A 12,755-nucleotide genomic window follows, 5' to 3' on the forward strand; every position below is an offset into this window, starting at 1 on the left:
GAATAACATGTTGACTTAAGTTTCAATATATTTTTAAATGTTACTTCAAAGATGTAATAACCTCATTGATAACCTAGGTAATCAGAATAAGATGTTTGTAGTTTTAGCGGCTATCATTTTCGATAAGTACTAAGACAAAAACAGTAAAATGTCTGCATTGAAAGGTCAAATACCCGGTTATATTATGTAGGGTGTCAATTAATTTTTTTGAAAGGTAGGCGTTATATTATGATTTCTAGATAAAATGTTTTCGAGTATATAATGTTTCCACATAACATATTTGTATATGTACATATATCTATTCATAAAACATATATACTTCTAAATTCTATATTAATCTGTAATTCAGTTTATATACAGTCCTTCTCGTGATGGATTTCAAGGACAAGAAGTATACATTTTTTTTAATCTTACCAGTTTGCAGAAATTATTGATTGATTTTTGAATCAGCCAGCGTTTTATTACAAGGCCAATAAACAGGTCATATCTATAGAGGTTTCATTACTAATATAAATGCAAAGTCCAAGTCCAAAACGTAAAAAAAACGACGAGACGTAGGTTATAACGTTTCGTTTACTGACGAAAAGTTTTCAAAATACAAACAAAAGACAAACACAAAATGATATATTTTGTGTTTGTCTAGATATTTTTGTGCACTGTCTATTAGGAGTAATACGTTACAATACCTGTTTTAAACTTTGAAATTGAGACCAAAAAAGATAACAAAATTGTTACCGTTGTTTTATTTAGCTGGCTGAAAAGTTCGTAGGCTTCGTAGTCTAGTATCTATTAAATTAATATGAGATATAAGATAGCCGTAACCCTCAAAAGATACGTGTATAAATTTTACAACTGTAAAGAAATTTCATATGTTACCAAAGAATTGTAATTTGGAAAAAGAATATTATTGAAGCCATGGCTTGGCTTATTCGGGATAAACATTATTCAAGCTCTGCACCAGGAAAATCAATCGAGGATAAGTAGTTTGCTCAGTTAAAACTAGTCGAAATTAGCACCGAGGACGATTTACGCAGTGGGCGCCCCAAAGAGGCTGTTACCGATGAAAGTCAAAAGTCCACAAAATAATTTTGTGCAACCAAAAAGCGAAGTTGAGTAAGATAGCTGAGAACCTAAAGATATCAAAGGAACGTGTTGGACATAGCCTAGATGAATATTTGGATATGCGAAAACTGTGTTCAAAAAGGGTGTTGCGCGAACCCACAATCCATCAAAAATAACAACGAATTGATGAGATAGATTTGGCCCCTAGCTACATTTTCCTGTTCTCAGACCTCAACAGAATGTTATCTGGACAGAAATTTGGCGCTCATGAAGAGGTAATTGTCGCAATTGAAGCCTATTTTGAGCGCGAAAGACAAATCATAGTATAAAAATGGTATCGAAAAATTTTATGATAATGATAATCGTTGTAACTTGACGGCAAATATATTGAATAATCAAATAAAATTAAATCAACATTTTTTTCTATGTTAGCCTGCGAAATTTTCAGCCAACCAGTCAGGGGATTTTTAATTTCTTGGCTGATCAGTTCAGTTTCTAAAAAAAAAGGTTTCGAACGGAATTCATATTTAATAGGTTCTGTCCAAACCAGGCTGTGCTAATCATTGACATTGACATTGACGCCATTGACAGTCTCGCCTACAAATACTCTTAGTTAGCTAATAGTGCAGGCATCAGGATTGCAAATTTTATTTTATCTTTATATTCGTCACATAACAATATTTGAAACGACCACTTTTATTATTCTTACTTCGTCCTAGCTGCTTAGTCCATAATTAATTACAAATTCCACTGTTACCATGTGAAGGAGTCTTAGCGATTTTATTAGACGGTTTAAAATACATAAAATTTGATGTATATAGAGATACAACTTTAAATATTTTTTTTTATTACATTCACGTGATATAGGTAGTTTAGTAAACTGACATTAGTTTACATTTACAAAATTTTACTGCACAAATGTTTTCTGTGTGCACTTTCCATATACAAGACCAGTAAATAGTTGAACAATTACACCCATGTTAGTAATCATATAATCCGTATTATAATATCATATTTTCCAGATTTTGTGTCTCAGCCGCTTTGGATTCTTGCAACGAATTACAATACCTATGCAGTTTCCTATACGTGCGTGGATCTACCTGAGGATCGGAAGCAAGGTAAAATTATCTCAATTTAATGTGGATTTCATTAGCCTGAGACTAATATCTTAAGTTTAAGGCTCGTCAATATTTACGTAATTTTAAACTTTACAATTCGTCACGTAACCTATTTCGAAACGATGTTTGTCCAGGTATTACAGATAGCTAAGCGATAATCGGACGTGATTTTTATAAAACAAACTAATTCGTCCAAATTGCTTGATATAAGTGTCTAGGCAGGAAATAACAACCTTTTAGAATTAATTCAAATACCCAAAATAAAAAAGCAGATTGACTTTTTAAAGTATGTTCATTGAATAATCATGAACAAACTTGATCAAAGCTGCATTTTTTGTCATAGAAAATTCGAAGTGTTTATTTCAATATTATTAAAAAAATGTAAATGTAAAAACTATGTTTCAATTATCATTATTTAAATAATAAAATATTCTTGTTATAGACTTTTAAAAAAATAGTCAAATTTGATAAACTTAAAACTATTGAAAGATTGGTCCAATTATTTTTATGACTCAATAATATTTTGACATAAAGTATTGACATTGAAACAAAAATATTAATTACCGTAATTTAAGTAGATACTTAGCGTTAACGGTCACTTTTTATTTATCTTTTTTATTAATTTTTAATTATTATTATAACTGTGTTAAACTATGTTAAGAATAAATTATTACAGTGCGTAATTCATAATCATAGTTTCATCATTATCACAAAAAAACGTTTCAGTGACCATGCTGTATAGCGAGCGGAACTTTTCGTAATTTTAATTGAAAATACTTAAAATTTGTAATAACTATTTAGTTTGTGTTATTGAATATAATTTTTATAATAGCTTAATTTTAATTTAAATTATAATTAAAGGCATTTTATTTATATGTTCTCTCAGTTCATCGTTTAAATAAAACAATATTATACATATATGCCATGAACAATTTTTAGTTACTAGCTGGATTCTTAGCCGATCGCGTAACCTGACCGATGAAGCGAGAACAGAAGTTAACCGTGTAATTGACTCCTACTACGACCTAAATAGACAGTATTTTGTGGACGCTGACCAAAGTGACGATGCATGCTTTTATCTTCCTCCACCAACTGGGAAGCCTGTTGTGTTTCGCGGCCAATGTGATGAAAGTATAAAAGTCATGCTGAACTTCACAGCAGAGCTGGTCAGTATTAAGTTATCATGAGTGTTCATCATAAATAAAAATTTAGCCCGCTTGTATAAAAATGTATGTTTAGCTAGATGGACTTTCGGTTTTACCGAGCGTCAGTATTTCGGACCAAACAACGATCGCGAATTAAGAAGAATAAAATGTTCGTGGCCTCAGATTTTTGTATCTATAGTAAATATTTTTTCTCAATAAGCAAATGACACCTTTTGTGAGTTGCCAAGTTTTACATCTAGTGAATGTTAAAGAATTGAGCCTAGAGATTACAATTATTAGAAATAGTACGTTTTTCAAGGTATGTTCTATTTCAGTATGGGGGCCTTTGGTATAACATCGAGTCATACCCATCTCCAAACCAACAAGGATCCTGCAGAAATGCAAGGTATTCATTGGCCGATGATGGGACCGTTGATGTCTTTAACACTCAAGTCATCGGAGAGGAACTTCTTACTATAAACGGAGTAGCCACCGTATCAAACGATGGCAGTGCCAGACTGAGAGTCAGTTTTCCAATACCCGGAACCAATCGTAAGTCATATTTTTAAGATGTATGAAACAGTTTTTTGCAAATTCTGATTGTTCTTTAGAATAGTTTGGAAGTTACGTTATTTTTTCAATCACAAGAAAATTGGTGTTACAATATTACTGCTAATATAAGAAAACAGTTATGTACCATTATCTAAACCTAAATAGTAAAAAATATATAATTAAAACTTAAAACTATTTTAAAAAGTGTGGTGCCTATGGCACCTTTAATGCTGGCAGCATTTCCTCGCTGTAATGCGAAATCTAATTGTTGAGTGAGGCAAGCACCAGTTCTGTGATCACCAATACTATCTACCCACGGCCCAAGTGTCTCTATTCCAAAGGGAGCAAGTTTCCCTTTTTTTATCATAAGTTTATGTTAAACTTGTTTTAAACAGCCAAGTTGGTATTCACTCAAAATCCTTAAAGTTTACCTCAAAATAGATATTTATTGAAGTTAATAAGAATAAAAAACAGTATAAAGGTTGGTCACACCTCATGACCTTTTAATTAGTCGTGGAAAAGATAATGCCTATACAAAGATTTAATTATAAAAATCTTTATGTAAAATTAATTAATTGAAATTATTTTGTCACACGATAAAACTATTTTGACTAATATAATATCTAATTAATTTTATCACTTTACCACTTGTTTTTCACCCAATTTGTTATTGTACTCGCACTTAGCCTTATCAATTTTGAAAACTTAATTACTATTATGATTTGAATGACTTTTAGTTACTAACTCAGGGTCATATGAACGAAAAAACATTACAGTTCCTAAGCATTTTTATTGGAATTATTTGGTTTAAATTTACAAATGTAATCCGTATATGCCTCCGATAAAATTTTCGTTTTAGAAGATTTAAATTTATTTGAACCACAAATTCAGGGCTGTCATAAATAACATTTTTTTAAATAAGGCATAATATTATTACTAAGCGTTTATTGCCGACACCCAGTATAACATACATCAGATGTACCGGTTTTGACGATTAGAAAGAATGGAGGAGAGTTTACTGCCAGTTCTTCTCTTCCATTTTACGCCCTTGATTTGAGAGCTTATGCCTTGTTAAAGGCGTAGTAAGTGGTTTACAATTGAAAAGTCTTAGGGATAACAACAATTTTAAATTTACACAGATCCTTCAATAATTAAGTTTTTTAAAGCCCTACATAGGTATAATAAGCAAACATAAATTTAATTTGAGTATTTTTTTTAAATATACACACCAGTTCATCTCGCATCTGAAGTATCTTTGACTTTATAATTCTATCTTGACTATATACAGTACATTGAGTATCAGATGTTTATTATCTGCCAGATAAATAGAAATATAAACACACGTAATCAAAAAATATTAAAATATTTTAATCAATAAATGCACTTTATTAATGTAATTAATGTATATGATTTATTTAATGTATATTATATTATGATTTCGTTTTTTTGGCTTGAATAAATGGAAGCTACATTCAAGTACAGTTAATTATTATTATTGTAAGTTTCATTATTACAAATAAGTATTTTGACTTTCATATACATAGTAAAAGCAAGCTTCCAAAGAAATAAAATTTGATTTGTAAACCAATCGAGATAACAAGATATCATGAGGTCTATAAAAACCATAAAATATTCAAAGATTTTTGTTGCAAAATCCAATTAAATTATCGATGTAGGTATGATATTAGATAGCTCTACAGACACAAAAATAACTTTTTTATTCTGGACCTTACAAATCTATTTTATTATTCAATAGTATCTACTCAGCCTTTGGGTAACAACGCCTACCTATACATCGTAATCAGTATGTGTACTTACTTGATTTTTCTGTTTGAGAAATTTATCATGTTACTTCTATACCTAGTCTAGCCATAAATACTGAAACAAAAAAAAATCTATTCGCACATAATATTTATTACTTCTATAGTGTATTAGTTTTATACATAAATATACAACAACTTATAAGAATTACTATTAGAAGAATTATTATATTATTAGAAGCTTATTCAAAGTGGTCTCCATTGGCTGCAATAGAGTTATACGTTAAGGCAAGATATCAATAGAAGCACGCACTCTTTCCATGGGATAATTCTTCACTGCTCTTCTTCGTACAGATTGTGTGAGGGACTCCAAATTATCATGGCGTGTAGAGCAAGCCGCACTCTCTAAAACTGACCATATATCATAATCCGGCGCATTAACATCTCTGATGAAGTACAAAACGTTCGTTTCCAACCAAGACTGTGTAGACCGAGCTTTTTGATCCGGCGCTGAGTCTTGCTCGTAGGACCATTGTTGGTTTTTGAACATGGTGTTGTTAAGGGGCTTTACTATCTTCTCAAGAATAGTATCTATTATACACTTATGTCGATGTTTTGATACCTTTTTTTTATAAAAGTATGGGTCAGTCACTCCTTCATAGATAATTCCCAACCAAACCATCACTGAAGTCGGATAGTGCCCACGTTGCACTCTGTCGATTAATTAGAAAGCTTCCTTAGAGCTTTAAGCATAAGTATGGTCATATTGTTTTGTTAAATGTTGTAAATAAAACCGTAAACAAAAATTTTCTGTGACCTCCCTTTGCGTACCACTTCAGTAGTTGTTTCGGTTTTACCATCCTATTCTTTTTTTTAAATATCAGTTAAGAAATGACTAGTACGTCTTTTATAGGCTACAAGTCCTAAGTCATCTTTTAAAATATGCGACATGGTTCTAGGTGTTATCCTCATCTCCCGAGATAAAATCTTTTGCTTTCGGATAGGATTTCTTCGAATTATTTCCCTTACTGCTTTGACCACCAACACTACGTGGACAGCCCACGTACTTTTTCTGTCACCTATTAATAGCCTATATAATATATATACGACCATTTTACAAATACCAAGAGTTTAAAAGTTTCATTTGGCTCCATACCTACTTAGTGTAATGCAATCACAGCGATTCGGTTCTCTTTATCACCACACTCCATTTAAATATCGCAAAATATTGTACAATGTATTGGCGCCAAAATAAGAAAACCCAATGAACTATTATATAAAAATGACAGATTCTAAACTCAAATGTAATATTGTAATCAAGTTAATTGTAACAGTATTTATGGCCAGAATAAGTTTATGTAAGCCTAGTTACCTTAAGACTTTTTTTAATTATTTAGAATAAAGCATTGACCACATCGCTGGGCCAATTGGTACTTGTTATAAATTTTCAATTGATTTTATTAGAAGGTTTATTTATAAGGTAATAGGTGGTGATTTTTTATTATTTATTATATTATTTAGGCTAGATGCCTTCTATTTTATTACTTTTTTTAATTTAACAATTTAAGTAAGCTTAGTATACTTTTGAATGAATTAGTCTTGGTTTTTAACCTACAGTAATGTAATATTAATTTAAAGTAACTAATATTATTGATTAAAATAGAATAGAACACTTGTGACATGAATATGAACATTTTTAACAGTCGTAATCTTTTACAGGAACAACTTTAACGGACTACTGGGTACTCTCAACTGATTATAAGTCATACGCTATTGTCTACTCTTGTACAAATCTTAACGAAGATGAAAGATCAGGTTCGCTATATGTTCTTTGTGTATTTATATTAATATAAAAGATGATAATAAATGTAAAATCTAGACGTAGTTAGTAAGATACATCTATTTTTATATTAGATTGAATGAGTATTTTTAATAAGAAAATCTATTTACGAAGTCAAGATATATAAATAGTTTTAATTTTTCTTAGCCCCTTGTATTGGGAAAAAATATTTCGGACAATATAATAAATAAATTCTTTTTTTTTAATAAAATAAAATAAATTAAAATAAAAAAACAATGCCACCATAACCAGCCGTCAGTACGGACAACGGTCCGAGAACGAGTCTAAGTGCGGAAACTGAGTTCCCCAACCAGCCCTCAGTGGCAACCTCCGCTAGTTTTTAGAAGAAGTTTTACTTTAGCGTACGAAAACATAAAGACAGAAAAGTTTATTTGTTCATAGCCATGATTTGAAAGCACGACCACTTATTATAAGTGCCATTTAGCCAACACTACTGAACTTAGTTGAAATTGATCTTTATCATATTCTAATAAAATGTAAAATATTTACAGTGTATGTCTGGAAACTTAGTCGAACAAAGGAATTGCCTGCAGAAGCTGATACGGAATTCGACGTTGTTAGTAAAGACATTCCCGTAATAAATCAGATGTACTTAGAGAAGGATAATCAAAATAAGACTGCTTGTTTCTATTATCCTAAAGAGAGACCTGGAGTCCCTGTTGTGTTCCCAGGAAGGTGTTCTGATGATGACATCCCCGTTATAAATAATTTTAACGCAAGTGCTGTAAGTAGCTGATTACAAAAAACTTTAACATATTTATGTATAAGTTAAGTCTTGAATTTAACAAAAACTTTATTCACGACTTAACGTACGTTAAAAATGACTACGCTTTTAATTTAAGTTCTAAATTATGTTTATTTCAAATTGGTACACTAAAAAACTAAGTGTGAATAATACGTTATATTAGTATTAAATTAAAAACTGCGCACCATACAGAAACAATTTCTTTAATTAATCCATTAACACAGATAATGTCAGTACAGTCATTTTTCGATTTGTAAATATGCATGTATGTGTTTTTTTTTTGTTCTGGATCTGTGCGGAGCTAAAGTCATATCATGAGAACGGATAAAAATATGGTTCCAATTTATTTTAGTTCACGGGTGTATGGTTTGAAATACAAGCTTACCCAAAAGAATTTCAACCCGGACAATGCATTAGACATGACTATTCACAATCAGGAAATAATCTAACACTAACAACATCTAGCGTTGATAATCAATTTCTTACAATTTCTACTAGTGACTTAGTTACAAGTGGATCTAGTGGAAAATTAAGTATCAACACTGTTGGACCCAATGGAACAAGTAAGTTTTGCAAATTGTTCGATGAATAGTTTCCAACATCAAAGTTATTCCAAATAAAAAATATTTAGTTAGGTGGCTTTTATACAAAAAACTAACTTGTCTCCTTTATTTTCAGCAATAACAATACCATTTTGGATTTTAAGCGTAGACTACAACGATTATGCCTTCGCTTACAGCTGCATGGACTTAGAAGAGGACCACCGAGCAAGTAAGCTTTTTATAACTGTACAAAGAGATCTTAAAGAAAAAGCAAATTAAAGACATGCATTTAGCCTGATTTGATATCTTAAAGGATTTTTTTTTATTTGATTCATTGATCATTTATACTAAATAAACACGATTTTTCTAAAAAATAAAAAAAAATATTAAAATTTAGTTTACAGCTGGAAACTAAGTAGAAACCAGAATGGACTCTCTACAGAAGCACATGGAAATATAGACAACGTGATGTCAAATGTAGTGGTTCTTGAACGCCGTTACTATGAAAATGTAGACCAAACAGACAACGCCTGCTTTTATCTACCAGATCTGGCGCCTGGTGAACCCGTGATACTCGAAGGCCAATGTGATTTGGACATACCAGTTGTAGAGAACTTTAACGCAACCGAGGTAGGAAAATACAATGAGTTAAAAGTGAACAGAATCCATAATAGTTTGTTAAAAGTTATAAGAAGTATCGGTGATATCTACTTCTGAAAGTAATCAGAGAAACATTGACAGTTAATAACTTTTCCGTACTCCATTTATATATTATTAAGTATATTTTTTAAATGTCACTGTACAATTTTATTGGCAGTATTTAGGTCGTTGGCGCTTAATAGAATCCTATCCAGCTGAACAACAGACTGGCACTTGCAATGAAGCATATTACTCCGCTGGAAGCGGGAACACAATAGAAGTTGTCAACTCGCAAGTCGTTGGCGATGAACTCAACAGTGTTACCGGTACTGCCGAAGTTGAAAGTAATGGAAAGCTAAAAGTTACTTTTCCAAATAGTAAGTATTAAACAAGGTTAGGCAGACGCAGATGCATCTAGATTGCATGCAGAGAAAGAAAAAATATGTTCTTAAAAATAAGGAAATCCTTTATTAATATTGATTAAATTAATTTCAGGTCCAGATCCAGCATACATCACGATTATAAATACCGACTACAAATCATATTCACTTGTCTATAGCTGTACCAACCTACCTGATAATAAACAAAGAAGTGAGTACCACGACAATAAATATAGAACATATACGAAGTTGAATGTTTATATTTGTAACTTTAAATCAGTACAAAAACACTGGACTAACCTATCAGAACACAAACAGTTAACCGAGAGTTAAATAGCTATTGAAGAAAATTTTAGATAGTGAAGTAAAAAACTCGCTTACCTGATAGAGGCTTTTACGTATAATATTTTGCTAAATACGAAACATTTGATGTTTATAATTGTAAGACAATAGACGGCTAATGTAACATAATTCTTTTACAGTATTTAGTTGGAAACTGAGTCGTACACAAAGCCTTACGGAAGACGCGACGGAGAGCATTAACACAATTATGAACAACATTCGAGTATTAAATAATAAATATTTTCAAAAGGTGGATCAATCAGATATTGCCTGCTTTTATCTACCGCCTCCTGGACCATATCCAGTTATATTCCGTGGTCAATGTGATCCAAATATAACAACCGTCCCTAAGTTTGAAGCTAGTCGTGTAAGTCAATTTTATAATGATTTAAAAATTATAAAAATTACATTAATAGGTTAATAAATAAATAATGGATTCAGATCTCAAGCGGATCTAGAATATCTGCCGTTGTATTAAATTTATTTCATAAATAAAGGAATTTTTAGTATCTCAACTTATGGCACAACATTGAATCTTATCCATCAAATTTCCAAACTGGAACATGTAACAACGCATTTTACTCAGCTGGTACTACTAGCGATGTCGACGTATATAATACCCAAGTCATCGACAGACAATTGGACACCATTCGAGGAACAGCTAATCTCGCAGGCGACCCTAACGTTGGAGAGCTTATTGTTAGCTTTCCTATTGCAGGCACTAATCGTAAGTTAGGTTTTATGTTGCAAAAAATAAATCAAATTTATATAACACATAAATAATTCTTCATAGTACCGACGTAGAAATAATAACAATTCGCAACTTTTCAGAGACAACGTCCACGGATTACTTGATTCTAGCCACTGATTATATTTCATATGCACTTGTTTATACCTGCTATAAAGTGGATGAAGAACATAGGGCAGGTACGGAAAGTATTACTTATGTTTTAACGCTTAAAAAGTTCTGCCTCCTATATAGGTATTCCATTCGACACACATATATGATAATTATGACTTTAAACATTTACTTACTTTTTCAAATGCGGAAAAAGTAAGACTAAAAAAATATAAAACTGAAATTTAAAAACATATTTTTAGTATTGAGCTGGAAATTAAGTCGCTCCAAATCGCTAACAACTGAAGCTCATACTGCTATCAACGCTGTAATAAACACAATCCCAGTCCTTAATCAAAAGTATTATGAGCGCAATAACCAAAGTGCCGAAGGATGCTTCTATTTTCCTGATCCTGAACCTGGGAAGGTTGTCGAGTTTCCTGGAAAATGTGATCAAAATATTCCTGCGATACCCAATTTTAATTTCACAGCTGTAAGTAATATCCAGTAGAACAGTGACAAATAATAAGTATTTTAAGCTTTAAAGCTGTTTCTTGTTTCCAGTTTAGAGGTACCTGGTATGAAATACAGGCGTATCCTAAGGAACAACAGACGGGACAGTGCGTTAGCCATACCTACTCTGAAGCCGGCTCAAATACCTTGCAACTTATTTCAAATCAAGTTCTAAACCAGGGTCTAATACAAACTAATAGCGATGTAAGATTAACGTCTTCTCAAGACCCGAGCGGCAAATTAACTATCACGATTAGAACCAATGGATCAGGTAAATAGTATACGAATATTTTATTTGAATGTGTTTGTTGTTATCAAATATAGGAACTTATTAGATCTTTTGAACGTTTACAGATGAGGAAATCCCCTTTTGGGTTTTAAGCACAGACTACGAAGATTACGCATTGGCTTACTCTTGTGTAGATATCCCCAACCATGATAGACGAAAAGGTGAGACACTCGCACAATAAGCATGTGCAATATATTTTGGAGTCATGTTTGATTTAAAAATCCCACCATTAATTTCAGTGTTTAGTTGGAAATTGAGTAGATCTAAAACATTATCCACCGCCGGCGATCTAGCTATAACTAATGCGATGAGTGACATTGATGTCTTAGACCGTCAATATTATCAGAATATCAACCAATCCTACTCTGCCTGTTTCTACTTACCGGATATTCCCCATGGAGAACCTGTCATATTCCCTGGAAAATGCGATCTTGACATACCAGTTGTTAGAGACTTCAACGTCACCAGGGTAAGAAATATTTTTATTCCGTTGTTTTTGATATTTTACTCGATATATTCATTGAATTTAAATTTTAGTATCTAGGCCGCTGGCGTATGCTTGAAACTTATCACTCAGAATTTCAACGTGGAACATGTAACGATGCAACGTACACGTTGCTCAATGACGGTACGGTCTCAGCGCTTAACAGTCAAGTCATCAATGAAGAACTGGACACCATTACTGGAATCGCCTCAGCCAGCTCGGATGGATCTGCTAAGCTCTCTGTTAAATTTCCTACAAGTAAGCAATTGCACGAGCCGATGACATGATTACCAATTGATAGGAATCTATATTAATACTTTTGTATTTTAGCTACTGAGGCTGCGGATTACTGGGTCTTGAATACCGACTATGATTCCTATGCACTAGTGTACAGCTGCAAAAACCTTGAAAATAATCAGAAGAGAGGTACGGTAATTCCATTTAAACTTAATTATAAAAAAATCGAGCTAACAATATTTATTTAT

The 12,755-nt window shown here is 32.0% G+C and overlaps 1 protein-coding gene across 3 annotated transcripts in view; it reads left to right on the forward strand.

Annotated features, from left to right (window-relative positions):
• The window catches only part of LOC123720756, a 108,559-nt gene that overhangs the window by 77,010 nt on the left and 18,794 nt on the right, over window positions 1-12,755 (forward strand). For all 3 annotated transcript variants that reach the window (XM_045677504.1, XM_045677508.1, XM_045677507.1), the window contains 8 exons: window positions 10,654-10,873; window positions 10,978-11,073; window positions 11,248-11,477; window positions 11,549-11,768; window positions 11,852-11,947; window positions 12,026-12,255; window positions 12,324-12,528; window positions 12,601-12,696. In XM_045677504.1, the coding sequence (XP_045533460.1) occupies window positions 10,654-10,873; window positions 10,978-11,073; window positions 11,248-11,477; window positions 11,549-11,768; window positions 11,852-11,947; window positions 12,026-12,255; window positions 12,324-12,528; window positions 12,601-12,696 (1,393 nt within the window). The remainder of the gene's footprint in view (window positions 1-10,653; window positions 10,874-10,977; window positions 11,074-11,247; window positions 11,478-11,548; window positions 11,769-11,851; window positions 11,948-12,025; window positions 12,256-12,323; window positions 12,529-12,600; window positions 12,697-12,755) is intronic.

The sequence above is a fragment of the Pieris brassicae genome, chromosome 2, assembly GCF_905147105.1.
Source record: "Pieris brassicae chromosome 2, ilPieBrab1.1, whole genome shotgun sequence".
NCBI classification, from domain to species: Eukaryota; Metazoa; Arthropoda; class Insecta; order Lepidoptera; family Pieridae; genus Pieris; species Pieris brassicae.